The 27,853-nt window shown below is 40.8% G+C and overlaps 1 protein-coding gene across 1 annotated transcript in view; it reads right to left on the bottom strand.

The window, feature by feature from the left end:
- FTO (fat mass and obesity associated) overlaps positions 1–27,853 on the bottom strand; it is a 621,108-nt gene that overhangs the window by 222,251 nt on the left and 371,004 nt on the right. Inside the window, exon 8 of the mRNA XM_006863615.1 lies at positions 11,258–11,382. Within this exon, the coding sequence (XP_006863677.1) occupies positions 11,258–11,382 (125 nt within the window). The remainder of the gene's footprint in view (positions 1–11,257; positions 11,383–27,853) is intronic.

Here is a 27,853-nt window from a genome sequence, read left to right as displayed (position 1 = left end):
CGCGGGAGAAAGATGAGGCTTTCTACTCCCGTAAAGATTTACACCCTCGGAAACCCAATACAGGGTCGCTATGGGTCGGAACCGACTCGATGGCACATAACAACAACAACAACAAGATGGGCTGGGCAGACTTGTCAAGTTTTCAATTTAATTCAGGCCTGCCAAGAGGCAAAAGGAGAGAATCTTCATATGCTGGTCTTGGAAGTAACTTACACAAACTCTTTGCTGTTGGTACTGCTGTAGCAACCAGGTCAGAGGTCAAGCTGATTAGCTTAGAAAAGGAAATCAAAGTCATGGTAAGTTCTAGGTTCTAACAAAGATCTCTGCACAGTAGATCTATTCTTGTGTAGATGGTTAATGGCTAAGAACCTAAGGTCTGGGGATATGGGTAAACATTATGATGGGTAAACATTATGATGGTTGTTTTAGTTGTTCAGAAAACAAGATAAACTTGGTAGTTTTTTGAGTTGCCAAAGCCCAATATGACTAAATATGCATACAATGTGCCTTCAAATTTTTTGAGAAAAATTTCCACTATCTTTCAATTCCATTTGTCCATGGACTTTTGAAGCTCCCCTTTGAAACCATCTAAGTCTTAAGAGTTACTTTTAACTAGAGGTAAGAAGTTCCAAAAGCATTTCTAAGGATAGACTATCATAACATTCTACCACACACATGTCAGTTTGTCATACTGTGGTGGCTTGCATGTAGCTGTGATTCTGGAAGTTAAATACCAGTAGGGTCACCCACAGTGGACAGACTTCAGCTGAGCTTCCAGTCAGACAGACTAGAGAGAAGGAGAGACAGACTACTTCTGAATATTTAGTCACTGAAAACTTTATGAATAGCAGTGGAACACTGTCAGCATCAGAATATTGAAAACTGAAATATGATGAACAGCACCAGCATATTGTCAGATAGAGTGCTGGAAGATGAGTCCCTCAGATTGGAAGGCACTCAGATACAACTGGGGAAGAGCTGCCTCCTCAAAGTAGAGTTGACTGTGATGACGTGAATGTAATAAAGCCTTCATTTTGAATGAGAAGAAACCGCTGTAAACATTCATTAATAATCGGAACATGGAAAGTAGGAAACATTCATCTAAGAAAACTGTAAGCTATCAAAAATTAAATGGAATGCCTAAAGATCGATATCCTAAGCATTAGTGAGTTGAAATTTTTAATCTGACATCACATGGTTTACTATGTCAGGAATAACAAATTGAAGAGGCATGGCATCACACTCATTGTTAAAAAGAACATATCAAGATGGGTCTTGAAGTACAAAACTGTCTGTGACAATATCCACAGGCCTATAAAGCAGACCAGTTAATATCACTATTACTCAAATTTATGCACCAACCATTAAAGCCAGTGATGATGAAATTGAAGGATTCTACCAACTTCTTCAGTTTGAAATTAATCAAACTTGCAATCAAAATGTATTTATAATTACTCGTGATTGGAATGCAAAGGTTGGAAACAAAGAGGAAGGATCAGTAATCAGATTATATGACCTTGGAATCAGATACAATGATGGAGAGATGATGGAGATCCCATGATAGAATTTTACAAGACCAATGACTTCCTCACTGCAAATACCTTTTTGAAACAACATGAAAGATGACTATACACATAGACCTCACCAGATGGAATACACAAATATCAAATTAACTACATCTATGGAAAGAGACGGTGGGGAAATGCCATATCATCAGCCAAAACAGGCCCAGGGGCACACTGTAGAATAGACAGTCAATTGCTCATATGAAAGCTCAGGCTAAAGCTGAAGAAAATTAAAACAAGTTCATGAGAACCAAATTATGACCTTGAATATATCCCACCTGAATTTAGAGATCATTGAAAGAACAGATTTGATGTATTAGACACTAAAGACCGAAGACCAGATAAATTGTGGGATGACTTCAAGAACATTATACAGGAAGAAAGCAAAATATCATTAAAAAGTCAAGAAAGAAGGAAAAGACCAAAATGAATGTCAGAAGAGACTCTGAAACTTATTTTCCAGTGTAGATAAGCTAAAGCAAATGGCAGAAATGAGGAAGTAAAAGAGCCGAACAGAAAATTTCAAAGGTCAGCTAGAGAAGACAAAGTCAAATATTATAACCAAATGTGCGAAGAACTGGTAGAAAACCAAAAAGAACATGTACAACCAGTTCTCAAGCTAAGGGAACTGAAGAAAAATTCAAGCCTCAACTTCCATTTTACTCAGCTCAGGATGGACCAGTCCCTGGAGAAGGATATCATGTTTGGTAAAATGGAGGATCAGAGAAAAAAACAAAGACCCTCAATGAGATGGATTGGCACAGTGGCAGCAATAATGGGCTTAAATGTAGCAACGATTGTGAAGTTGGTGCAAGACCAGGCAGTGTTTCATTCTGTTGTGCATAGGGTTGCTATGAGTCAATACTGACACAATGGCACAACAACAACATTGACAAAACATATTGAATTAGGCAGAACACATCAAAAGAAGATGACAGGAATACACAGTCACTGTACCAAAAAGAAATGGTCAATGCTTAACCATTTCAAGAGGTAGCATATGATCAAGAGCCAGTGATACTGAAGGAAGAAGTCCAAGGTGCATGTAAGGCAGGCACCAGGAATTGATGTAATACAGACTGAAATCTTTCAGCAAACTGATGTGACACTGCAGGCCCTCACTCATCTATGCCAAGAAATTTGGGAAACAACAACCTGGCCAACTGACTGGAAGAGATCCATGTTTGTGCCCATTCCAAAGAGAGGTGACCCAGTGGAATGCAGAAATCAGAGGGCAATATAATTAATATCGCATGTAAGTAAAATTTTGCTAAAGATAATACAAAAATGTCTGAAACCATACATTGACAGAGAACTTTCAGAGGTTCAAGCTGGATTCAGAAGTGGGCCTTGGCTCTTGGCCGAAAGCAGAGAATAGGATAGAGATGTTTACCTGTGCTTTATTGACAACACAAAGGCTTTCAGTTGTGTGGATCATGACAAATTATAGACAACATTGGGGAGAATGAGTATTCCAGAACACTTAATTGTGCTCATGAGGAACTTGTATATATAAACCAAGAGGCAATTGTTCAAACAGAACAAGGGAGCACCTGACAGTTTAAAATTGGGAAAGGTGTGTGCCAGGGTTGTATTCTTTCACCATATTGATTCAATCTTTGTGCTGAGTTAATAATCCGAGAAGCTAGAATATATGAAGAAAAACATGGTGTCAGGACTGGAGTAAGACTCATTAACAACCTGCAACATGCAGATAATATAACCTTGTTTGCTGAAAGCGAAAAGGAATAAAATATTTATTGATGAAGATCACAGACCACAGCCTAGGGCAAGCACTGCATTTCAATGTAAAGAAAACAAAATCCTCACCTTTGGACCAATAAATAACATCCATGTAAATGGAGAAAAGATTGAAATTGTCAAAGACTTCATTTTGCTCCAATCAATCATCAACATTCATGGAAGCTGTAGTCAAGAAATTAAACAATGTATGGCATTAGGCAAACATGCTGCACAAGACCTCTTTTAAGCGTGGAAGAGCAAAGATGTCAGTTTGAGGATTAAGGTGAGCCTGACCTAAGCCATGGTATTTTCAATTGTCTCTTATGTATGTGAAAGTTGGACAGTGAATAATCAGGGAGACCGTAGAAGAATTGATGCATTTGAGTTATGGTGTTGGAGGAGAATATTGAAAGTACCATGGGCTGCCAAAAGAACAAACAGATCAGTGTTGAAAGAAGTACAGCCAGAGTGCTCCTTGGAAGCCAGGGTGGCCAGACTTCGTCTCTCATACTTCGGACATATTGTCAGGAGAAACAGTCCTTGGAGAAGGATATTATGTTCAGTAAAATGGAGGGTCAGAGAAAAACAGGAAGACCCCCAATGAGATGGACTGGCAAAGTGGCAGCAGTAATGAACTCAGGAGTAGCAACAACTGTGATGTTGGTGCGGTACTGGGCAGTGTTTCGTTCTATCGCACATAGGGTCGACTTAACAACAATACCATAACATGTACTTATGGTTCTAAGTACCATTTTAAGGCTCCTTGGACTCAAATGATGCTATCGCCTCTACTTTGGGAGCACACTTAAGTCCTGTTTGACTTATAAGTGGGAGAATCTCCATTTAATCCGACCACATGCCTTCCCAGTGGGCACTGTTCAGGGATGCTGTAATGAAAGAAATGTAAGAGAATGGCAGAAGGAATCAACAGAAGTCTCTAGAAGGAAATAAGCTGGGTCACATGTAAATAAACAGTGAGCCAGAGAAATGGAGAAATGGGCACAGCTGTGTCCTCATGAGAGTTTCCTCATCCCTCCAAGAAGCCAAATATCCTCTAGCAGGCTTGTGACTTCTTTACGACTAACACAAGGGTTGAGTCCTTAAGTCTGCCATGTTTTAAAATCTCTTATTGAAAAACTAAGGTACCCTGGTGGTGTTGTGGGGTAGGCAATGGGCTACTAACCACAGGTCAATGGTTCAAACCTGCCATATGCTCCATGAGATTTAGTCTTGAAAAACCCAGATAGGGCCTCTATGAGTGGGAATAGATAGGGTCTCTATGAGTGGGAATAGATAGGGCCTCTATGAGTGGGAATAGATAGGGTCTCTATGAGTCAGAATAGGCTTTGTTTGTTGTTTTTTTCTTAATTAAAAACACTAATGGTCTTCAATAAGCACAGGAAAAGATGCTCAATATTCTTAGTCATATGTTAAGTGTCTTGGAGTGGGTTCTGACTCATAGTGATAACTCTGTATAGGGTTTCTAATGAGCAGCTGGTTGGTTTGAACTGCTGACCTTGTGGCTCAAACTGGCCTAAGGGTCCAGCACATTATAAGGGGAATACAAATTAAAATCACAATGAGGTATCACAGGATCACTATCAGTTCTGACTCATAGTTATCCTGTGTAGGGTTTCTGAGGCTGTAAATCTTTGCAGGAGTAGAAAGCATCATCTTTCTCCCATGGAGAGGCTAGTGGGCTTAAACCGTCGACCTTGTGGTTCCAAATCTTATCTGATAGAGCCATCACGAGGATGATTTTAATTTAAACTAAAAAGAAAAATGGTGGAATATAAAATGGCACAGCCACTGTGGAAAAGAATCTGGCAGCTCCTCAAAGTTACCATATGATCCAGCAATTCCATTCCCAAGTATTTACTCAAGACAAATAAAAACATATTCACTCAAGAACACACACTGTTCATAATGGCATTATTCATAATAGATCAAAGAAAAATAGAAACAATCTAAATGTCCATCAACTGACGGATAAACAAAGTGTGGTATAAAAACGGCACGAGGGCATCTGACCTCTCTAATTTCATGAAGGGAAGAGAGAATCTGCAGCAGCATCAGGCCAAGGCTGATTCTATGAGGCAGAGGTTAGACATACCTGCTCTCCCAACCTTTTACCAATTCTGACAGCAGCCACCCCCCACTCCCCCTCCCCCCCACTTCTCTGCTGGGTTCAGTATTCGCTGCAATGGTCACACAGAACTCACAGATCACACTCACAATTAAAGGGTCTATTGGGAAAGTGGTTGCTGGTGGTTATGTGCCGTGGAGTCGATTCCAACTCATAGTGACCCTGCATAGGGTTTCAGAGGCTGTAAATCTTAATGGGAGCAGAAAGCCTTATCTTTCTCCCGCGGAACCGCTGGCAGTTTCGAACTGCTGACCTTGAGATTAGCAGGCCAATTTGTAACCATAGCTCTGGTAGCGTAGTGGTTACGAATCGGGCTGCTAACCTCAAAGTCGGCAGTTCGAAACTACCAGCGTTTCCTCGGGAGAAAGATGAGGCGTTCTGCTCCCGTAAAGATTTACAGCCTCGGAAACCCTGTGCAGGGTCACTATGAGTCGGAATCGACTCCACGGTACTTAACAACAACAACAAACACTACCAGAAAGTAACAGGTTATAATTTAAGATCAGAAATGACTCAGTTCTTCAATCAGGGCAGGTTCTTGTCAGAAGCTCCACCTGTAAAAGACTAGAGACACCTCACTCTGCCAGTAGACACTTAGTAGTGGTTACGCATCAGGCTGCTAACTCAAGGTCAGCAGTTCAAAACTACCAGCTGTTCTGCCAGAGAAAGATGAGGCTTTCTGCTCCCGTAAAGATTTACAGCCTCGGAAACCCGGCACAGGGTAGCTATGAGTCAGAACCTACCCCATGGTACTTAACAACAACAGGTGGGTTGGAGAGCCTAGCTCCATCAATTGCCCAGAGGCCCCTCTGCCAATAAGCCTGTTGCCCGAAGGTAAATAGCCCTCACCCTCCAGGGGTCAGCACACTCAGCAGAACCTGACCGGCTCTTGGTGCTGCTGCCACTCTTTCTCAGCTGCCACTTCTGTCATCTCATGCTGACTCCTATGGTACAGCTCTTGGGCTCTTGGACCTAAGAGGTTCTCAGCATAGGAACCCTGAGATGCTCCACTCTTGACTTTTTTGCTTGGTGGTAGTGAGGTCCCCTTTTTCTGCCTCTGAGTGACTCATTTTAAGCTCAGTGGGATGACAAAACTGTTCATGTTCTTTGTTAGGCTTCCACATACTCCCACAAGGGTGTCTTCACCTTATTTGAATTGATTAACAAGCTATCCAATCCCATTGGTGGACCATAAAGCACCTTATCTGCATAGCCCCACCCGGTTATTTGGTGTGAGTTAACAAGACCATCGTAAGAAAGACTATCTGAATGTAATCAATCGTACCACATGTGGTACACAAAATAATATTATTCGGTTATAAAAAGGAATGCAGTACTGATACATGCTACATATGGATGAACCTTGAAATCCTTATGGTTAAGTGGAAGAAGCCTGCCACAAGAAGCCACATTGTATATGACTTGGTTTATATATGTTCAGAGAGACAAATCCAGAGACACAAAGTAGGCTACTCGTTACAGAAGTGGTGGTGATAGAAGGAAAACCGAAAGTGAAATCATGTTATGTGAAATTTTATGTCATGCAAGTTGCATCTCAAATTTTTCAAAAGTCTAATGACTTTGCATTTGTTTTCTTTTTTTGCATATTTGTACCTTACTTGGGAGAAATTTTAAAGCACAGCTGTAAAATTAAAAAAACACAGTTAATTCTTAAAGAATTAGAACAACTTGCTAACTTTTTGGTAATCATGGTTATGCATTCTCTATTCCGTGCTTCCACAGCCTCTTTCTAGCACTTTCTGAATCCTCACGGTCAGATAAGCCCTGAAACATGCTGTCTAGTGCACTATATCATACATAGCCTCCTATGCAGCATTTTGTACACAGTAGGTACACAAAACATGCAAAAAGATGTTTACTGAGTAAAATCACATCGTTTCAGCCATAGGATTAGGAGCGCCAACCGCCTCTACAAAGCACCTCAGAACTTCATGGTCTCTCCTGTCCCTGCTCTGAAACCAAGATATTTCATAGTCACAGAAAACTAGGGGGACAATAGCCCTAAATAGCTTTCCTTGACCAATGAGCAGTAAGTGACATGGGCTGTGACCTACCCACTACTGGCATTGATCAGAATATTATCATGTTTCTTTGAAAAAGAAAGGAAGGAGGGGATACATACACAGTTACTATTGTGTGCCTTTTTATTATTTTACATAACAATTACCAAGTTTTAGCAGAAATAAAACAATGGTCAAGCATCACACACATACTGAGTTTAACAAAAAATACATAATGGCCAATGGTCAGATGTTGAAATGGGCACCAATGTTTGAGTAAAGCATTTTCTCTAACACTCAATTTACCTATGTTGCTCACACTGAGAAAATAGGCAGGGGGGAAAAAAGTTTGATTCTCACGCTGACATGTTTGAAGCCAAAGGAAGCCCATTCCTTTCCTTAAGTTGGCTGCAACTAATTATTCTATAATAAACTTTAACCTCAAAGTTGTCAGCAAGAAAGGTGCTGGAGATTTGTATAAAATAAACAGACACTGATTTTTACTATATTTTATTTAGAAACACAAGCCAGGCATAGATATTGAACTGTACCTTTTCTTTGGTGCACTTTTCAAATGATAATTTCTTCCACTGTCACTATTAAATCTTAATCCATCCCAGCTCCTTGCATGGGTCATTGAGTCTGTATGTACTGCTGTTATTTTAAAATGTTTCCCCTTGGTAGGGAAAGAGGGGGAGAAAAGATGCTGAGAGCCAGATGGGTCTCTTCACAGTTCATTTATCAAACCTAATACGCGGAGCTCCACCCTCCTCTCACTCACTATTACGGTTAAACTTCCATATAATTTGGTAATCATTTTCATTATCAGAGAGTGACCCTAAACAGCCTATCCTGGAACGTCCAGCCCTTGCAGCTGCTCTTTCCCTGTCTTTGCCTACAGTAGACCCTAGGAACCTCAGAGTTTATTAGCTGCAGACTGACCTTTGGGCTGCAGAGGTCAAGAAGGGGTCAGATGAGAGGGCTTGCCCAGTTCTTTAAAAGCTATAACAAGCTGTCCATCAGGCAGAGTGGACTGTATAAACAAAGCCGAATCTTCAGAAATTCTGGGTCACTTCTGTTAGCACTTAGGCTGCATTCACACAGCTCCTCCTGATGTACTGTGGATCATTCAACTCGGGGGAAGTGAGTCGACAGCCCTAAGAAGCCTATTTGGAGAGGGTTGTTTATGGGATTAGTGAGCTTGGTGAAGGAAACCCACAGCCCTCAGATGTGCCTCTACAATCACAGAATTGTGTGACACTGTGACAAACTCAGTTACTCCGACTCAGGAAGAATTGACACTTTCCTCCAAAAGCTAAATTACAAGGCACATATGTTTTCAGTTTAAGAAGGCTTCAGTGAGTCCCAAACAATGGCTCCGCTCCTGGCCTGAGAGAGACACAAATATTTTATAACCGAGTTATAAGTTCCACTTAAAAAAAAAACTAAAAAAAAAACCCTCTCCCTAACATCATTATCACAAATGAACCTGCTGACGAGGGTAAAAAGCCCTATATTACAGTAGACTTAGACTAAAGTTATTGCCAGCTGCGGGGTCTCGGCTGACCTAAATTTCTTTTAGTTGTACTATTCATAATGCATTCTCAAACGTGCAATATAAGGTAATTAGAGTCATCTGTGTTTAACTTTCAGAGGAAAAATTTCTATTATCTAATCTAACTGATCCCCTGATAGCTTTGATGAAAGTAAAATACTGTAACCTATTGCTTGGCCTTTGGCGAGTGCTAATTATTTTCTGTCAAAGCACATTTTTCCTCGTGTAATTCCAAAGTACACAATAGGCCAATCTCTCTAACGCAGGCAGCTCAGTAAGCAGGGCAGTGGGTGTTTTATAACTCTCATGCTTGATGGCGACTCAAGGCAATGCCTGATTCCAGACGGCCAGAGAGGAAGCTTTGATGAGGGAGAGGAAGGTGTGGTAACAGCGTGTTTATACAGATCATATGGATACGTCTTTCAGACAGAGCACCAGGATGAGAAACATCAAATGGAGGAGGAAGGGGTGGGGTGGGGGCTTATGGCTATTTAATACTCTAAGGGCACTTTTCCTTCTGAGCTCTCAAGACACCACCCTCCTGACATTTTCTTTCAGGTGTTTAGTTTTAAGTAGGCCTGCACAGTGTCAGCCGCTAAGCTCTTTCTCTCTCCTCTCCTATCACAAAGGACTTGAGCAGTTTGTTTCAGATGCTAGACTACATCAACTTCAACACTGGCTCCAGCTCCTGATTAAATTATTAGCAGGAAGGGCCAGAAACGCTGAGACTAGACTCCTTTTAAACAGGCCATTTTAGACATGTTGTCGGATGACTTGTTGTATTAAGAAATTATTGTTAACAAACCAAACGCACTATACAATAGACGTCATTCTCAACATTTAGTCTGTGTGCTGTGCGGTCTTTGGAGGGATGGGGGATGGGGCAGAGGTTACAGAGGAATTCTTTCTTTCTCCCTTGTCTATTTAATAAGAATCACCAGAGGGAAATAATATAAAAGGTCAAAAAGAGAGAGAGACAGCCCTTGTAGATGTCTCCACACTGATACCCATTATTTAATAAAATATGTGTATTTTAATGAATAGACATACTTTAATTGTAATACACAGAAAATTTAAATATTAATTATTGGACGTTAAATAGGAAATCATTTAATTACTGAGACTGAAATTGCCTCTCATCTACTCTGACAACACAAGAAAAACGGGGTGGGGGATGATATCATTGGGAATTTTTAAATGAGTGTACAAATGTGAGTCTGAACTCAGAGACAATACACATAGTAGAAAAAGCAGCTTTCTGATACCCAGGCAAGATAGGTAGTTCATATAGTTTACTGTCTTCTTTCTTGAAAAATGCACATCTTCAGCTTTGTTCAGATGAATCTATTTTTATGATAATTGTTACTAGTGACACTATCCATTATTGCAGATTCTGTTGTGCGACCTCATTGGGAAAGCATTACGGCTATCAATAAAAGTCCTTGATTCTCGGACACATAGAATTTTCAGCTTCAGATAAGACTCTGAGGCAAAATATAGCATATTCTTCTTTATCCCTCTCCATCTTGTTTCGAGACACGTGATAATTTACAGAGCTAAAGGATAATCCTGCCATTTTGGGGAACTAATTCCAGCCTTCCACAGAACAACCGCTTTTCAAATAAGAGCAGGATAACATAATATTTACTATGCAAGCACTATTTCTGGAAAAAATAAACAAACAAAGCAACAAACCTAAGATTTGTAGAAGTTTTCCACCAGTAACAGCTTTGATCATGGCAACGTGCAAAGAAACGAGGTTGAAGCAAAAGTAAATCCCTACTTGGACAATTCTAAAAAGTGGTTTGATAAATACACAACGGCCAGCAATCCGCCCCTCACTGCGTGATACAACAGCACTATGGGGTTTTTCCAGGCTCTGTCCTAACTGATAGCAGTGTTAGTCGCTTAGACTGTTGATTAAAAGGTTTCCTCAATATGAGACATTTTATTACACTATGCCCAAGATACAAACTATATGCTAAAGGTATACTCAAGGATAAATCATATATATGTATACACACACACACACATACAGACGTCATGGATTAGTACATTAGTGTTGATACCATGTGCAGGAAAGCTGACTTTGGCTGTAGGCATCTAAAACTTGCTTAGTTTTCACAGGCCCACAATTGGGAGGGAGGCGACCAGCCAAAGGAAAGGTCTAACCAAATATAACTCTTGTTCAGCCGAACAACGAATCCAATTCTATCACAAGACTAACCTGGTATACCACTCTTTCCTCAGGTTTTGTCGTGTGGTGAGTGTGGCTAGGATGGCGGTCAATATTTCCTTTCTTTGTTCCACGGGGACCCCCTCTTTCCGAACTTCACGAAGCACAGCATTTGTCTAAAAAAAATGGTCAAAAAAAAAGAGAAGGAAAAAGTGAAATTAATAATAAAAAAAAAGCCCATAAGCAAATAAGGACAGTAAATCAATGCTTTTTTTATTACAGTCCCCCTGCTAACAAATCAATACAGTAAATGATGGTCAAAAATGGCCAGCATATATTTTGTGTTTAATCAATGTACATGGCACATGAGGTAAACTCTAAAGCCCCGTTGCCTTAAGTCACACATCAGAATACTGTGCATTCTTGCTCTAATTTTCTCAGTGTACCAATGATTTCCTCCCTGCGAATGGCCTACCCTGAGCTATTATTAGGAATGATTTTCATGTACACTTCACTGTGAGCTGTTTGTTTTGCTTTTTTTAAAAAAGCGCAATCTCTGGCTTTCCCTCTCGTCATTTCCTGCCACCCAGCTGAGGCTATGTGCTCTGCCTCTTTTATTTGAATCATTCATTTCTATTTCCAGCTATGCTAGCAATTCTGATTTGTTGGTTGTAGGGAGGGGGCACTCACTCTTTTTGCTTGCTTGTTGAAAATCAAGATCTTGTATAGAAAGAAACAACACATGCATACAAATTTTTTAAAGCATGATATACCAATGAACATTTTTCCAGCTTTGAAAATGCACTGCGTACAAACAAATTATACTGGTCTTCCCAATGCATTCTGGGATGCTTCCAGCTGGGAGACCAGAGATTTGGGAAGAATCAATTATTCTATGGTTATAAGAATAGTTCATCAAAGAAATTAGGCTCCCAGGTGAGTATGAAACCACTCCAGCCTCTAGGAGCTAGCACTGGGAATGGCAAATTTTAAAAGCAACACACTCTCATGCCCAGACCATGAAGAGAGTTACATGCAAACTCAGATCTGAAGTGGTGGTTTCTATGTGTTACCTCTAACATAGGTTGAAATTTAAGCAAACTCTTTCCAAGGTTTATCAGAGAACTTTTCATCTTTGTAGAGCTGGGGTAGAAACCGTTAGCAATCATAAACACTGTGTTTTGTTTAAATTTAGTGTGACTTCCTTGGAGATTTGATAAGCACGGTTATTGTGAGAAGAAATGACGTACCATTTTCTGTGGTCTAGTCACTGAAAGCATTCCTTAATTCACTGATGCCAATACACCCACATAATTTACTTCTCATGTGACTTGAATGACTACTTCCTATTCCTTACAGTATTTTCTTTTGTTGTTCAGTACCATCAAGTTGATTCCCCTTATAGCGACCCTGTATAGGGTTTTTGAGGAGTGGCTGGTAGGCTTGAACCACTGACCTTAGGGTTCAAACTGACCCTTGCGGTCCAGTACTTATCCTACAGCGCCACACCAGGACTTACTGCATTTTCTAGTGCATAGTAAACATCCCCATGACAAGTCTGAAGAGAGAAGTGACCACTTGTGTTTGTTGGCAACCATCCCTAGTTGGACCCCCTCCCTTTGGTAACAGCACTCACTCAGAACTCCCATTGGAGAATTCCTTTCTTCTACTCACCAGCTGCTCCTCAGGAAAACTATCTCTACTATAAAGGATCCAAGATGACTTGACCAGCACTGGCCAAGAAAAGGACCTCAGTCTCTTCTCCCTAGGACTAGGATTACATCACCCTATGTTGTTGTTGTTAAGTGCCGTCAAGTCGGTTCCAACTCACAGCGACCCCATTTATAAAGTTTCCAAGGAGCAACTGGTGGGTTTGAACTGCCAAGCCACAGATTTTTTGGTTCAAAGTTCAGTGCTTATCCTGCAGCGCCACACCAGGACTCAACATCTTACTATAGTGAGAGATGTTTCCACTGGACTCTCCTCAATTTCCATGGCAACACCATTTTCGGTCCACCAGCACAAGGAGGAATGCTAATTGTCTTACAGCAACCTCACTACATCCCAGCTCCAAATGACTGAAGCAAGGGCTGCAAATTCAAATATCCACTGGGGCCAGGCAACTAACATAAATGAGTTGAGCAGAGTTTACCCCTAAACAGGCAGCCACTATTTAGATCCAGGCAACTTTGCCATTCAGAAAAGCTGGCTCCATAATGCCAGATTCTCTAGACTTCTAAAATAAACAAGAAAAAAAAAAAAAAAAAGCATTTATTGTTTAAAGTTTTGTTTTAAATGTTGGAAATTGGTGGTGAATTTAAGAAGAATTGAGGTGTTGGCTTCCAACTTAACTTGAAACTCAATTGTGAATTACACTATATTTCACAGCTACCTTCCTCAAGAAAGTCATTGTCATTTCCCTTTAGCCAGGTAAACATTTCAAAGGCTTCAGATGAGATGATTCAACCTTCTCTTCTTCTTAACCACATAAATCAATATTCCATTTCAAGGAATTCAACTACAACTGCCCTGATCTACATTCAACCCCAAGGTCAGCAGTTCAAAATATTTACATAGTGTGCTTCAGAAAACATTGCCTTACCCAAGCTGCAGCTAAGAACTGTTGTTGGTACAGAGTAAGTGGTAGCGGTAGCGTAGCGGTTATGAATTGGGCTGCGAACCTCAAGGTCAGCAGTTCGAAACTACCAGCTGTTCCCCGGGAGAAAGATGAGGCTTTCTGCTCCTATAAAGATTTACAGTCTCGGAAACCCTGTACAGGGTCTCTATGAGTTGGAACCAACTCCAAGGCACTTAACAACAACAAGTGAAAATGAGGAAGACTTTCATCACGATGGCCACAACAATGTGCTCACACAGAATAAGGATTCTGAGGCTGGTACCAAACTGGGCAGTGTTTATTAGTTCTGTTGTACACAGTGTCACTGTGAGTTAGAACTGACTCACTGACACCTAACAACAACAACAATTTTTGATATGAAAATGTTATCATTTGACAATTTGTTGTAAATTTTCCTCCCTTCCCTGTACTTTTTTCTCTTTGATGTGAAACCAAGTCCCTTTGTTTATCAAATAAAAGCTGTTGTTTCTCCTAAAAGGGAGGACACCCAGATATGTTTCTCTTAAGATGCCTGGTGGACTTCATTTCATAAAATGCAATTATTCCTTCAATAAAATCTTTTGTTTTATTGTCTAATGGAACATCAGTATAGTGTTTCCATTAAGACAAACTAATTTTGTTAAAAAAGTAAAACCTGTGGGCGATGTTGTCCAGAATGGATGGTGGTGGTGTTGTGGGATAAGCACTGGGCAACAAAGTCAGTTTGAGCCACAAGGTCAGTTGTTCAAATTCACCAGTCGCTCCTCAAAAACCCTATACAGGGTTGCTATGAGTTGAAGCTGACTCAATGGCACTTAACAACAGCAACCAAATTTAAAAGATTTCTAATTCCAGAAAGGCCCTCGTATCAATGAATATTCTTAACAGCAATATTGCTTCTTGGCTGTGAGCCCCTACACCTCATGTTGGAAGGGATCTCAAAAAGTTATATAGTCTATCACTGTGACAACAAGCACATAATAGTGTGCCAAAATACAAAAATGTCAGATAGAAGACAAAGTACACACCTAAGTGGCTCCAAGGATCTGATACAAACAAATGATTTCCCCCTTGAAATTTATTTTTAAATACATATTTTTTAAGTTATTGAGTTCTTCCTTGCTTTTCATATTATTTAAATTTTATCCAGGGTCCTATTTTCAGGGACTCTTGAAGAATCTCTTAGGAGGAGGAAGAATTTAAGAAAATAAATTTCAAGAGGGCAGGGACATCAACTGTAGGATACACATAGGACAACAAGGTTGGCGGTACAAACTTACCAGTTGCTCCTTGGAAGCCTTATACAGGGTTGCTATAAATTGGAACCAACTCAATGGTTATGAATCAGGCTGCTAACCTCAGGTTCAGTAGTTCAAAACTACCAGCTGTTCCGCAGGAGAAAGATGAGGCTTTCTGCTCCCATAAAGATTTACAGTCTTGAAAACGCTGTACAGGGTCGCTATGAGTCGGAACCGACTCCACAGCACATAACAACAACAAATAAGTCAGAACCAACTCAATGAAACCTAGCAGCAATAACTGTATTCCCAGTGTCCTGACTAAAATGACATTTAGTAAGTATTTGTCAAATCAGTGAATGGTTGGTTGGTGGGTTATGAGCCATGGAGTCTGTTTCGATCCATAGTGACCCTGTATAGGGTCTCCAAGGTTGTAAATCTTTACGACAGCAGAATGTCTCATCTTTCTCCCACAGAACTGCTGGTAGCTTTGAACTGCTGTCCTTGAGGTTAGCAGCCCAACTCGTAACCACTATGCTACCAGAGCTCCTTAAATTATTGGCTAGAAAAGGACTTTGAAAAACAAGTATTGTAGAAATACCAAGCAATGGCCAACTGCCTGCTTTTCAGAAATTACTCATGAACCGATACTCATCAAATAGATGAATTAGAAACACCAAAGAAATGGTTGCTTCACAAAGGTTGCACTTTAAGGGCTCTTTCAATAAAGAGATTTCCCTAGTTTACAATTTCAAAGCTTCAGTCATTTGAATACATATTCATAATTCTTGTCATATTTGTGTACAAGCTATATGACATTTCATATTTTCTTGACATGAATGCATTTTTTAAAGTATAAAAAAAAAGGTTTTCAATTTATAAGAAAAAAATACAAAACCAGTAATGCATATCATAAATCAGATTACCATAAAATATAGATGTATACTTTAAAAAATCACGGTATTTAATTCTTGAAAGATATTACAGCTTACTTGTGGCCTGGAGACTGAAGTCCCAGAAACTCTTTATAAAGGACATTAACAAGGGAAGGAAAATGGTAAAGACATCGGAGCTAAAGGAAGACTTCTTAATCTAACCTCCAGTGATGGTTCCTCATGCTCCACATCCTCACCAGCATTTGGTATCGGCAGCGTTTTGGATTTTAGGTATGTAATGCAATCTCATACGCACTGGTCATACCACAGGTCATCAGTTTGAATCCACCAGCCACTTTATGAGAAAGATGAGGCTTTCTGTTCCCATGAAGTTTACAGCCTCAGAAACCCTATCACAGGGTCACTAGGAATGGGAACACACACGTTTGCTACCACCACCACCACATACATCTTTGGTGAGGTGGCTGTTCCAATTTCTGCCTATATTGCAATTGAGTTGTGTTTCTTATTGTTGCGTTTTAAGAGTTCTCTGTATATTTTGGCTACAAGGCCTTGTTGATGGCCTTTATAAATAGCTTCTAGGACTGCAGTCTCCAGGCCACAAGTAAGCCGTAATATCTTTCTAGAATTAAATAACATAATTTTTAAAAATACACATCCTTATTTTATGGTAATCTTTATTTATTTATTGTATTTTGCAAATATTTTCTTCCAATCTGTGGCTTGTCTTTTTAATTCTCTTAACAGTGTCTTTTCAGAGCAGAAGTTTTTTTTAAATAAAGTCCAATTTATTTTATTTCTCCTTCATGGACCATGCTTTTTTGTTTGTAGTAAAAACTCACTGTTAAACCTAAGGTCACTTAGATTAATCTGTATGCTATTTCTATAAGTTACATAGTTTTACAGTTTACATTTAGATCAATCATCCATTTTGCTTCAATCCCCTGGCATTTTCAGGGCAAGAAAGAATACAAAAGCCAAGTGCGTCAATTGTCAAACACATCCAATGACTAAGTAGTAGTTGTGGTTGTTTGCTGTTGACTTGGCTGTGACTCACAATGACCTTGTATATCTTTACAGGGTTCACAGGTAAATCTAGACAGAAGCAGAAGTTCTCATCTCCCATGGAGCAGATAGTAGATTTGAATTGCTGACCTTGAGGTTAACACCCCAACCTGTAACCCCATACGTACTACCAGGATTCCTTAACAAGTAATTAGTAAAAAAAATAGAGAGAACTATACCTATACCGGGGTGTTGAAAATAAATCTGTTACAAAAATTAATAAAATAACATTTACATTTTAAAAGTAACATTTTAAAAAGTTAGAAAAGAGGTAAGTTTAAGAGGTAAACTTAAATGGAGCATTCAGAATCTAAAATGTAGTATTTAATTAAATTCGGGATAAAAAGTCACTGTACAAAAAGATATCTTTTTATTTTTATTCTTTTTTTAAATAAAACAGGACAATACTTTTCTCCCCTTCTATTAGTGTCAGCTCCTTGAGAGCTGACTTTACCCAAGAAATGGTAACAGGCCATTTTCCTTCTATTAATACTAGAGAACTGCCTTCAAACAAGAACCAAATTTTAAACAGTGTCCCGTTACCAAAAACATCCCCTCCACTCTCAAGCAACACAGAACAAGTAAACCACAAGGTTTAAGAAACATGCTCTGGAGGCTACATTTCATTGCATTAAGTAATTCTTTCTCATAGAAATCTATAGAAATGCTGGCTGTAAACTGTTAGGTCCTTTCCCAAACGCAAAACTGACATAATGATACAGGAGGCTTCAAAAGTCTGTGGGAAAATTCTATGGCTCCTTCATAGAACCTACACCCCAGGTTCTTGGGAGAAAGACATGAGTTAACTAATTGATGTGAAGCTCTTAGACCAGTTGCTTGGCACATACATCACTATGATTATTATTGTCCACCGATTATTATCTTAAACTCAGCTAATCTATCTTGTGCTCTTGTTGTTACGTTCTAGTGAGTCAGTTCTTACTCAGCAACCCGGTACAGGGTTTCCGAAGCTGTAAATCTGCATGGGAGCGGAAAGCCTCATCATTCTCCCACAGAGCAGCTGCTGGGCTCAAAGTGCCAGCGTGGTGGCTCACAGTCCAGTGCTTATCCTTACAGAGCCACCAAGCTCTCATCTTGTGCTAGGTTGTGCAATTTTAACAAAAGGATTCCTGAAAGTGCCTATTACATAAAATGAAAAAAAACTATATATATGTAAAAGGATATTAAGTAAGCATTAAACAATCACAACCAGATACATATTCTTTTGTGTATTGCTAGTGGATACAATTTTTTAAAAAAGGAGCCATGGTAGCAAAGCAGATTTCCAGCTGGCCTGATAACTGCAGAGTCAGTAGTTCAAATCAAATGACACCTGCAAGTCTACCTTCAAGCAGACTGCCCTCTGGGCTTTGATTCACTAGAGCCAACTACTAACTATTTCTCTGTAAAGACACTACCTCAGACATTGCATCTCAACCCCAATGTGTCTAAATTGGAATTGATTATCTTTGCTTACCAACCTCTTTCCTCTTCTCAGCTGCTTTTATTAGCTTAGAGTGGTGATGGGCACCACAATCAACGTAAACACCCACGCTAGAAACCTAGGAATTATCCCAATTTCCTTCTTTCTCTTCTCAACACTCCCTACACCTAAACATGTCGACCCTTTCAATATGGCTCACACTTAACCTATCTCCACTGCCATAGTCTGGGAGCATGGTGGCTCCATGAAATAATCACTGCACTGAGAACCACAAAGTCCACAGTTCAAGCCCACCAGCCTCTCCGTGGGAAAAAGATGAAGTTTTCTGCTCCCTAGGATTTAAAGCCTCAGATAATCTACACCAGATCACTATGAGTTGAAACTGACTTGACAGCCTTTAACAACAATAACAACAATTGCCATAGTCTTAGTTCAGGACTACTTGTAATCCGGACCATACAATGATATCCAAATTAGTCTCTCTGGGTCAGTCTCACCGTTTCTGAATTTTCCTACTGCACAAGTAAGTTCTGAAAACTACATGTCTGAACATGTGACTTTCTTGTGAAATAAGCAGCATAGCCTACAGCAGTGGTTTCTAAGCTTCTCTTCATGAAGCCCTGGGATTTCCAGGATTCCTCTCAGGATCACCAAGGAGACAAGAACGTAAACCACCAAAACCCTACCTAAACCCGAGTCACTCTTCTGTGTACATGTGCAGCTAGTGACAGCTGGGAAGACAAAATCTTAAAACAAAGAGCCTGAATTCCTTGTTGTTGTTAAGTGCCGTGGAGTCAATTCCGACCCATAGCAACCCTGTATAGGGTTTCCAAGGAGCAAGCAGCTGGTGAGCTTGAACCACCGACCTTGCAGTTCAAACAACTTTGCTGTCTGACAAATTAGCCCACAGCACCACACCAGGACTACAAACATTCACAGCCTCTTGGGTAGTTTCGAACTGCTAACCTTGAGATTCACAGCCCAACTAGCAACCACCACACTACCAGACATTCTGAATTCCTTAGCATGCCAAAAAGCCCTTCTTGACATAAAGTTTTCAAACTTCTGCCATCTTTTTTATTCTATAGCGAACTAATAACACTAGAAGACACCACATGGTTGTCCTGTGCTATATGTCCATCTGGATCTTGGTTGGAGTCTTAGAGTGACATCATAGAATAAGCACTCCACCTCAAGGTCTGTTTGAGCTTCAAGATCGGTGGTTCAAACTCACCAGCCACTCCTTGGAAACCCTATACAGGGTCGCTTTGAGTCAGAATCGACTTGACAGCATTTAACAACCATCTTTGTTTTAAAACTGGCCAGGAACTACTCATTGTTCAAGAAACACAAATAACACTTCCTTTATGAAGTCTACCTTGAACTGCTCCCTAATATAAGTCAAACTACTAAGGAGCTCTGGTAGTGTAATGGTTACGAATCGGGCTGCGAACTGCAAGGTCAGCAGTTCGAAACTACCAGCTGCTCCTTGGGAGAAAGATGAGGCTTTCTGCTCCCGTAAAGATTAACAGCCTCGGAAACCCTGTTCAGGGTCACTATGAGTCAGAACCGACTCCACGGCACATAACAACAACAACAACTGAGAGCCAACATCTCCTTTGGCCTCTGAGCATCTCCTGAGCCACAATCACACACTGACTTCATCACGCATTGGACATTTCATCTTCCAGAATGCAAGCTCTATTAGAACAGACAGAATCTATACACATTTCTCTTTTAAACCATTCAAGGTGCCTCATATGGCACCTTACTGTGAAAGGCGACTCCCAATAGATACTTATTTCTGGGAAATAAAGTGAACCATCAAGCCAGGTCAAAAAAAAAAGGGATATGAAGCAAGCTTCGGCTTGATTCAGACTATTTCTGACGTTGTAAAGCTATTTTTAAGTAGCAGCATTAAGAAACATATGCATATACCTTCCCTAGGTGACTACTTAGAAGGATGTTGTTGTTAAGTGTCTTTGAGTTGGGTCCCACCCTGTATAGAGTTTCCGAGGACCAGCTGGTGGGTTTGAACTGTCAATTTTGTGGTTCGAGATCCAGTGCTGATCCTACAGCGTCACACTAGCATGGTTGGGTCTAAAAACAGTTACGCTGTGATCACACTTAACTGATGCATATTTTCTTAAGAGGTCAAAACAAGAAGTTCCACTTTCTCCATTTCAGTAAAGGAAGGGATGTTAAATTCTGACAACCCACAGCATCCTCAGGACCCTCTTCCCCGCCCCCACTCTTTCCCCACTCTGCCAAGGATTCTAGTATCTTTTGTTTCTTCTGGCTCAAAACTTTAAGTATAAAACTAAAGTGAGAGAGTAGGTGAGAGAAAGAAAAAAGAAGTCAAAACTCAAAGGAGTCAAAATTTTAGACCTCCAAGTTCTCACTTGGTTGTATCTGATGCATCAATTAAAACAGAGCTTGCTGGCTGTGTGGTCACACTTGTCAACTTTCAGTGTGTCCTAATGCTACTACATCAACAGAAAAGTGCATGTGGCTATATATAGGGAAGAATCTTTTGCAGGTAAAGTTTCAGACAGGAACCACTCAGACTTAAAAGAAGAATCACAGCATTCACTGCTTAGTACTAAATGACTCTTCACTTCCTTTGGTCCTTCTCTGATATTCGGCAAAATGCTCCTTTAACTCCACATCTCAGTTTTAACCCATGCTTCCTGAAAACCAGAGAAAATTGCCTAAGAAAATGTATGAAAACAGAATGGCATTCTGCAAATATGGCTGGCAATCCCATTGCCACTTCTTAAGTGCTGTTGAGTTGGTTCTGACTCATACTGAACCTGTCTGTGTAGGGTTTCTGAGGAGAAGTTGGTGGATTTGAACTGCCTATCTTGCAGTTGGCAGTCCAGTGCTTATCCACAGCGCCACACAGGATTCCAATCCTACTGCTTACTATATAAAAACAACAACAACAACAAAAAGAACTTCTGCTACTGTTCTTCCAATTCCAAAACAGATATAAGCACCAGGATCCCAGAAGCACATACATTTTTCACCTTTCCATCTTTCCCTGCCTTCACCACCACCAAAGAAATAAATGCTGTCATTATGGGGCAATGCAGTGCTTAACACTTTATATACGTAGCTGTCTCATGTTCAGATTGTATTTCCCCTCTGCACACACAAATTACAAAGCTACTCTCTGACTGATAATGAGGGCTAAAGGTTCAACTTGTGAAGAAACTTGGTTTAAGATGTTATCAGCTGGGAAAGCTATTCCTCCATCAGCATTGCCACAGGCTGTCAAAACTTCAACCAGGGCATCTCTCTTCAAAAGTCCAGAAACACTTTTTTTCCCTCTGTTTTTTTTTTTTTTTTCCCCCCCCCCCCCCCCCCCCCCAAAAAAAAAGAAGAAGAAGAAGAAAGGCCCAGAACCCACTGAGATGGCCTGAATCCCATCAAAGAAAGGTCGATCTCAGGTCTTGCTTCGTTTACTGCTTGTCAGTTTCAGATGGCTGTCTGGTGAGAACTCCGGAGCTCAATGCTGAATGATGCCTTCTCATTTTCTAAACTGGACTGGGCACCACCAAAGATTTCCAGCATGCTTGGATCCACAGCCCAGCAGAACAAATAAACATTCCTCCCAGCCATTCTGCCTACCTTATCTCCCTCTCCAGGAGCAGGAGGTTTTGGGGGTGCTAATGTTTATACAATGTTAAAACTTTCTTTCCCCTGTTTCCTGAATTTGAGAAAACACATCCTGGATGACCTGGCTAGAGATAACACCAAGTCACCGCTGGGTGCCACGTCTACTGGATTACTTAAGGCTGCTGTCTTTATCCTGCCTCCTTAACCCCCCACCCCCACCCCCAATACTCCACTCACCAAGGAAATCACGAGATAAGCTCAACTGTCTTGAAAGGAAGGTACAAAGACACCAATCTCTCAGAGGCTGCCAACAAAACAGCCTTTTATATCCACTTAAAGACACATTTGGTTCTCAGAGACCCACTCTATTTGAATGATTATCTCAGCAGAGTTTACCAAATGAATCTTTAAAAAGGTACCAGTAAGACATATTGGACCAGTTTTCCATCATGTACTACTAGGCTAGAAAAGTCAACTGAGATGAATCACGAATGTTTCTTTCTTCAGTTTCCTCATCTGCAAAGGGTGTAAATAATATCCCCTACTATAAAGGAGCTCTGGTAGCGTAGTGGTTACGAATCGGGCTGCGAACCTTAAGGTCAGCGGTTCGAAACTACCAGCTGCTCCACAGGAGAAAGATGAGGCTTTCTACTCCCGTAAGGATTTACACCCTCGGAAACCCTGTACAGGGTCGCTATGGGTCGGAACCGACTCGACGACACTTAACAACAACAACAACTATAAAGCAGTCATGAAGTCTAGATATAATCCACACAAAACACTTAGCATAATGTTTGACCCATACAAAATGTCCAATCAACACTAGAAATTTTTATCATTGTTGTAAAATATGTGAGGAAAAAGATTCCAGGAAAGAAGATATGGCTACTGATTAGAAAACACCAACTTCCAACATGCCACAAAGCCATTATTTAAAAAAAAAGAATCTCCTATTTCTCCTTCTGTTGTTGTTAAATGCCGTTGAGTCGGTTCTGATCCATAGTGACCCTATATAAGGTTTCCAAGGAGCGGCTGGCGAGCTTGAACCGCCAACTCTGCAGTTTAACTGACTTTGCAGTCTGGCGCATTAACCCACAGCACCACACCAGGACTCTATTTCTCCTTCTACCATGATGGAAATCACTATAGTCCATCTGTTTTACTAAAAGCCACCAAGTCAGGGCAGCCTGCATGGCACTGCCAGGATCATCAGAGAGTCACGTGGGTACCAATGGAATGCCCAGGCTGCTGGAGGGAAAGATGGCCTGCCCCGTGCATTTCTTCTGGGCTCGGGATGGTGCACTGAATGGAGGCCTCAGAACTTCAGTTGGCAACTTTGGCGTTTCAGATGACGGTGAAAAACAGCTCATGTGCTCCTCAAGGAAAAAAAAAAAAAGGTGAAGAGGAAAAAAAAGTGTTGTTTATAGAAGCCAGCTGCTTGGGCCTTGGCGCCAGCAGCCCCTCATCCTGCTATTTTACGCTTGCAACCCCGGTGCCCTCACTGGCACAGGTACAACTAAATGTTGACTTCAATGCTTCAGAGAGCGCTCAACTGATTCTGTACATGATTAATTGCCAAAGACATGGCTGGCCATATGGAACAGACAAAGCATCAAGTAATTCATACTTCTGTATGTGATCACTTGGCCCCTGTTGTTTTAATGTACAGGAAAGAGCTAGTATAGCACAGCCCTGGTGTCTTGCCCCTGACAGCCCATTAAGAAATCTCAAAGCACCTAGTTGAAGTTATGCTGTTGGCTTTTCAATAGCAGCCTAATAAAACAGAAGCAAAGCTTTCCAACTAGTCTTAAATCTTTCACGTACAGTACATTAACTACTGCAGCTAAAACAACGGGCTTCTTATGATGGGAAATGGGATTTGATTTCTAGTCTCTGCATTCTTACTGAAAGCCTGTTTTTGACCTTTACGAAGTTTACAAAATCATTGTCTTTTTTCCCTCCATTTCCCAAATAGCCTAATAGATTTGTTTGTTTCAGTAGAATCTACTGTAGTCAGTATTATATGCAGTGTGTAGAATGACTGATTCACAGAGAGGTGAAAGAAACAGCGTAATTATTCCTAACAAGAGAGCCCAGGAATCATTCTAGCTTCTGAAGCTTTCGTTTCCTTTAAAATGATGGAAAAACAAAGCCCAGGCACTGCAGGAAAAGCCCCACAAACATACTCTTATTACCTTCACGTCCTTTCCATCACTCTTTGAAATGCATGCAGTTGATGTGGGTCTATCAATGAACTTTCCAGTTGTTCTGTTGGCTCTGAGTGACAACCTATTCCTAGTAAGGGAGGAAGGTGCCACCTCAGGTACAATTCTATCCCAACTTACAGTCTATTAGCTGTATCCACAGAAAAGTTTTGCAGGCTCTTACTTTCCATTTTCCGGGAACACATACATTTCAACAATGTTTTCCTTCCAAGGCCTGCCCAATGATAGCCCTAAAAATGGAAACCCCATCAGTAGTTGCCTTTGTCAGTCTGATATGTGTTCGTGGGGATGATTTTGTTGGTACTTTCCATGAGAAAATATTTATGCAATCATTTTTTGTCTGTAGATTTTTAAGTGTGGAACAGGTCTTCACATGAGAAGACACCACTGATGGGATATTCCACACGACTGCCTACTTATTAGCAAGGCTGTAATTGTCTCTATTGCTGAGGTGAGCGAACAACCAACTCAGAGCTTTAAGCCAATGGGAAATTCCCTGCCTCCTTGCTTGCTCTCAGGCCTGAGAAAAAGCTGGTGCTTTCCAGGATGGGCAATCCACTAATAAACTATATCATGAAACAGCAGGAGCAAGGCTCTGAAAAGAAAAAAAGAAACAGGAGGCTTGAAACTGACTCAGTAATATGGCAATGAAGACACAAAGTAAGGTTTCTACAACAAGAGAAATGTTACACTGACCATTACTTATAAAACAGTTCTTCCTTTGTTTTAACATGGTACACTCTATCAGTTATGATGATAATAAGCTTCCCATTTTGCAGATGGGAAAACTGTGATGTGTGTGTGTGTGTGTGTGTGAATAAGAAAGCAAGAGTAGTACAAACCAGTGGCAACAGTAGCTCTGGTTGTTGTTTTTGTTAAGTGCCTTCAAGTCGGTTCTCACTCATAGCAACCCTGGATAGGGTTTGTGAGTCTGTAAATCTTTTTGGGAGCAGAAAGCCTCGTCTTTCTCCCATGGAGTAGTTGGTGGATTAAAACCACAGATCTTGAGGTTAACAAGCCCACTACACCACCAGGGCTTCAGTATTAAGTATGGACATACATATATATTTCACATAATGAATATTAGAATGGCAGCTTACTTCTCTCCAATTATTTCAGCAGTGCCTTATCTATATGTTTTCATCAGGAACTTTTCCCTCTACAAATGAAAGCCAGAACTTCCCAACCCCACTCCAGCCCACGCAGGCTGTCAATTCCCAGCCGCCACTTTTAAGAATCTTATTGCACTCAACCTTTTGTTGGTCTAACTGTTAATTGAAGGTGAAGAATGGCTAGCTACGCCAAACTCTAAAGCACGGAGCCAACTGATGGTACTTGGCTTAAATGTGTCTTAGCATTGTCTGATCCTTGGGCAAGTGTAAAGTTACCCCAGAGCTCCATCAGATGAGCTCCCTCCTTCCCCTAAACATCAGTAGCGCAAAGACTGAAGTGGTCTGTCATGCACACTGGGTTATATGAAGTGTAAAACATTGGGGGAGAGTGGAAGGGAGAAGGCCTTTGAAAGGGAACAGGAAAAAGAAATCACACTTAGCAGAGGATCCAGCTGACAGCTCAGTCCCTAACAAGTGAGACAAGTGAATATGTTTGAAACATTGTGAATGCAGGAAGAGCCCAGCCTTTTGTCTGCAGCCCTACAGTGTGTCTTTAACCCAACTGCTGCCTGCATCACTGAACATATGTTTTCTGCACAAGAAGTGAAGCAGAAAAGGCTCTTTGCTTTCATTCACCCCTTTGTATATATCTGCCCCAACCCCTTTTTTCCGTAACATCCCAGCCAAAGACCTAGTGGAAATTTTAACTGTTCGGGATAGGGGTAGTGAAGCCACAACAGCCAGTTGAGATCCCATTACTGTCCCCAGGCCTAGAAAACTGCTCTCTCACAGTGGCAACAAGAGTCCGAACAGGTTCAATGGCGCTTAACAACAGCAACATTACCTACCTCCTTTAACCCTTTGTGAAGCATCTCTTAAAAGATGAGCACACTGAGGCAAACAGAAAGTAAATAACTCCCCAAAGCCAGGTGAGAAGCAAGAGCAAGTGTCGTTTTAGAACTGTGGACTTAGAGGTGCTTGCAGAGCATTTAGCAGACAGGGGTTGGAGCAGTAACGAAAGACTTATCTGGAAATTAATAATTTGAGGAAATTATGTTCACACACATAGTAGCTTACATGATCTGGAATCTAGATGGTACAGAACTCAAATCTAAGCAAACCTGGCAGGTGGGTTTCTCAACTCTTGGCTGTAACGGAGAGAAACGTATGGTTGCTGAGCCACACGGTCTTCCTTTTCTTGTCAACAGCCCCAGGTTTTGATGTCAGGCTGCTCTTAGAGGCAAGCTCATTGTCCTTTCTGTGCCTCAGTTTCCTCGTCTGTAAAATTAGGATATTTATAGCACCTATTTACAGGACTCATGCTGTGGAGCTGTGGGTTAATGCACTAGACTGCGAACCACAAGGTCGGCAGTTCAAACCTACCAGCAGTTCCTCAGAAACCCTATATGCGACAGCATTTAACAACAACAATTTCACCAGACTGACAAAATTCAATTTTTACACATAAGGCCCTATTCTTAGATAAGCAAACAATAAACATTAGCTTCTCCCGCCATCCCCACCCTCCACCCCAGTTCAGAATTCTGTTACTGAGATTCAGGATAAATTCAGAGTCCTGATCACTTGCTGTGGTTAGTTGCCATCAAGGCGATTCTAACTCATGGTAATTCCATGTAGCCTTAATCTCCACACCTCCACCCCCACCGCCACCCCACCCAACGTCTGTGCCAGATAAGTCAAGAGGCCGGGTGCCTTCGGAATGATAATGGTTGATGACAGTGATGGTGATTTAGCAGCTGACATTCCACATGCCAGATACTATTAAGCTGCTTGTTTCTGTTAGATGCCCTCAAGTTGGTTACGACTCATAATGGCCAGATGCACAATAGAACGAAACACTGCCCAGTCCTGTGCCAACCTCATACTCGTTGTTATGCTTGAGCCCATTGCTGCTGCCACTGTGCCAATCCATTCCATTGGGGGTCTTCCTCTTTATCGCTGACCCTCCACTTTACCAAGCATGATGTCCCTCCTGATAATATGTTTGAAGTATTAAGCAGCTTATATACATTATATAATTTAATCCTAACAATAACATCTAAGCATCATCTCCATTTACAGATGAAAAAACTGAGAAACAAAAGATTAAATAATTTGCCAAATTTGGATGAGGTTTTCTACTCTCCCAAAGATTTACAAAGCTTTGGAAACCCTGTAATGAGTCAATATGAGTCGGCACTGACCAGAAGGTACTTAACAACAACAACAAATAACAAAACTGAATCTAACATAGGCATCAGATTCCAGTGTTCAAAGATAACAGGTGTATACTAATTTGTTGTTGTTGTTAAGTGCCGTTCAGACCCACAGCATCCTGGTATAGGGCTTCCAAGGAGCAACTGGTGAGCTTAAACCACCGAACTTGCAGTTCAAACCAACTTTGCAGTCCAGCACATTAACTCACTGCG

This window comes from Chrysochloris asiatica, unplaced genomic scaffold (genome assembly GCF_000296735.1).
Source record: "Chrysochloris asiatica unplaced genomic scaffold, ChrAsi1.0 scaffold00055, whole genome shotgun sequence".
In the NCBI taxonomy this organism is placed as follows: Eukaryota; Metazoa; Chordata; class Mammalia; order Afrosoricida; family Chrysochloridae; genus Chrysochloris; species Chrysochloris asiatica.
This window is presented reverse-complemented; position numbering and strand designations above follow the sequence as displayed.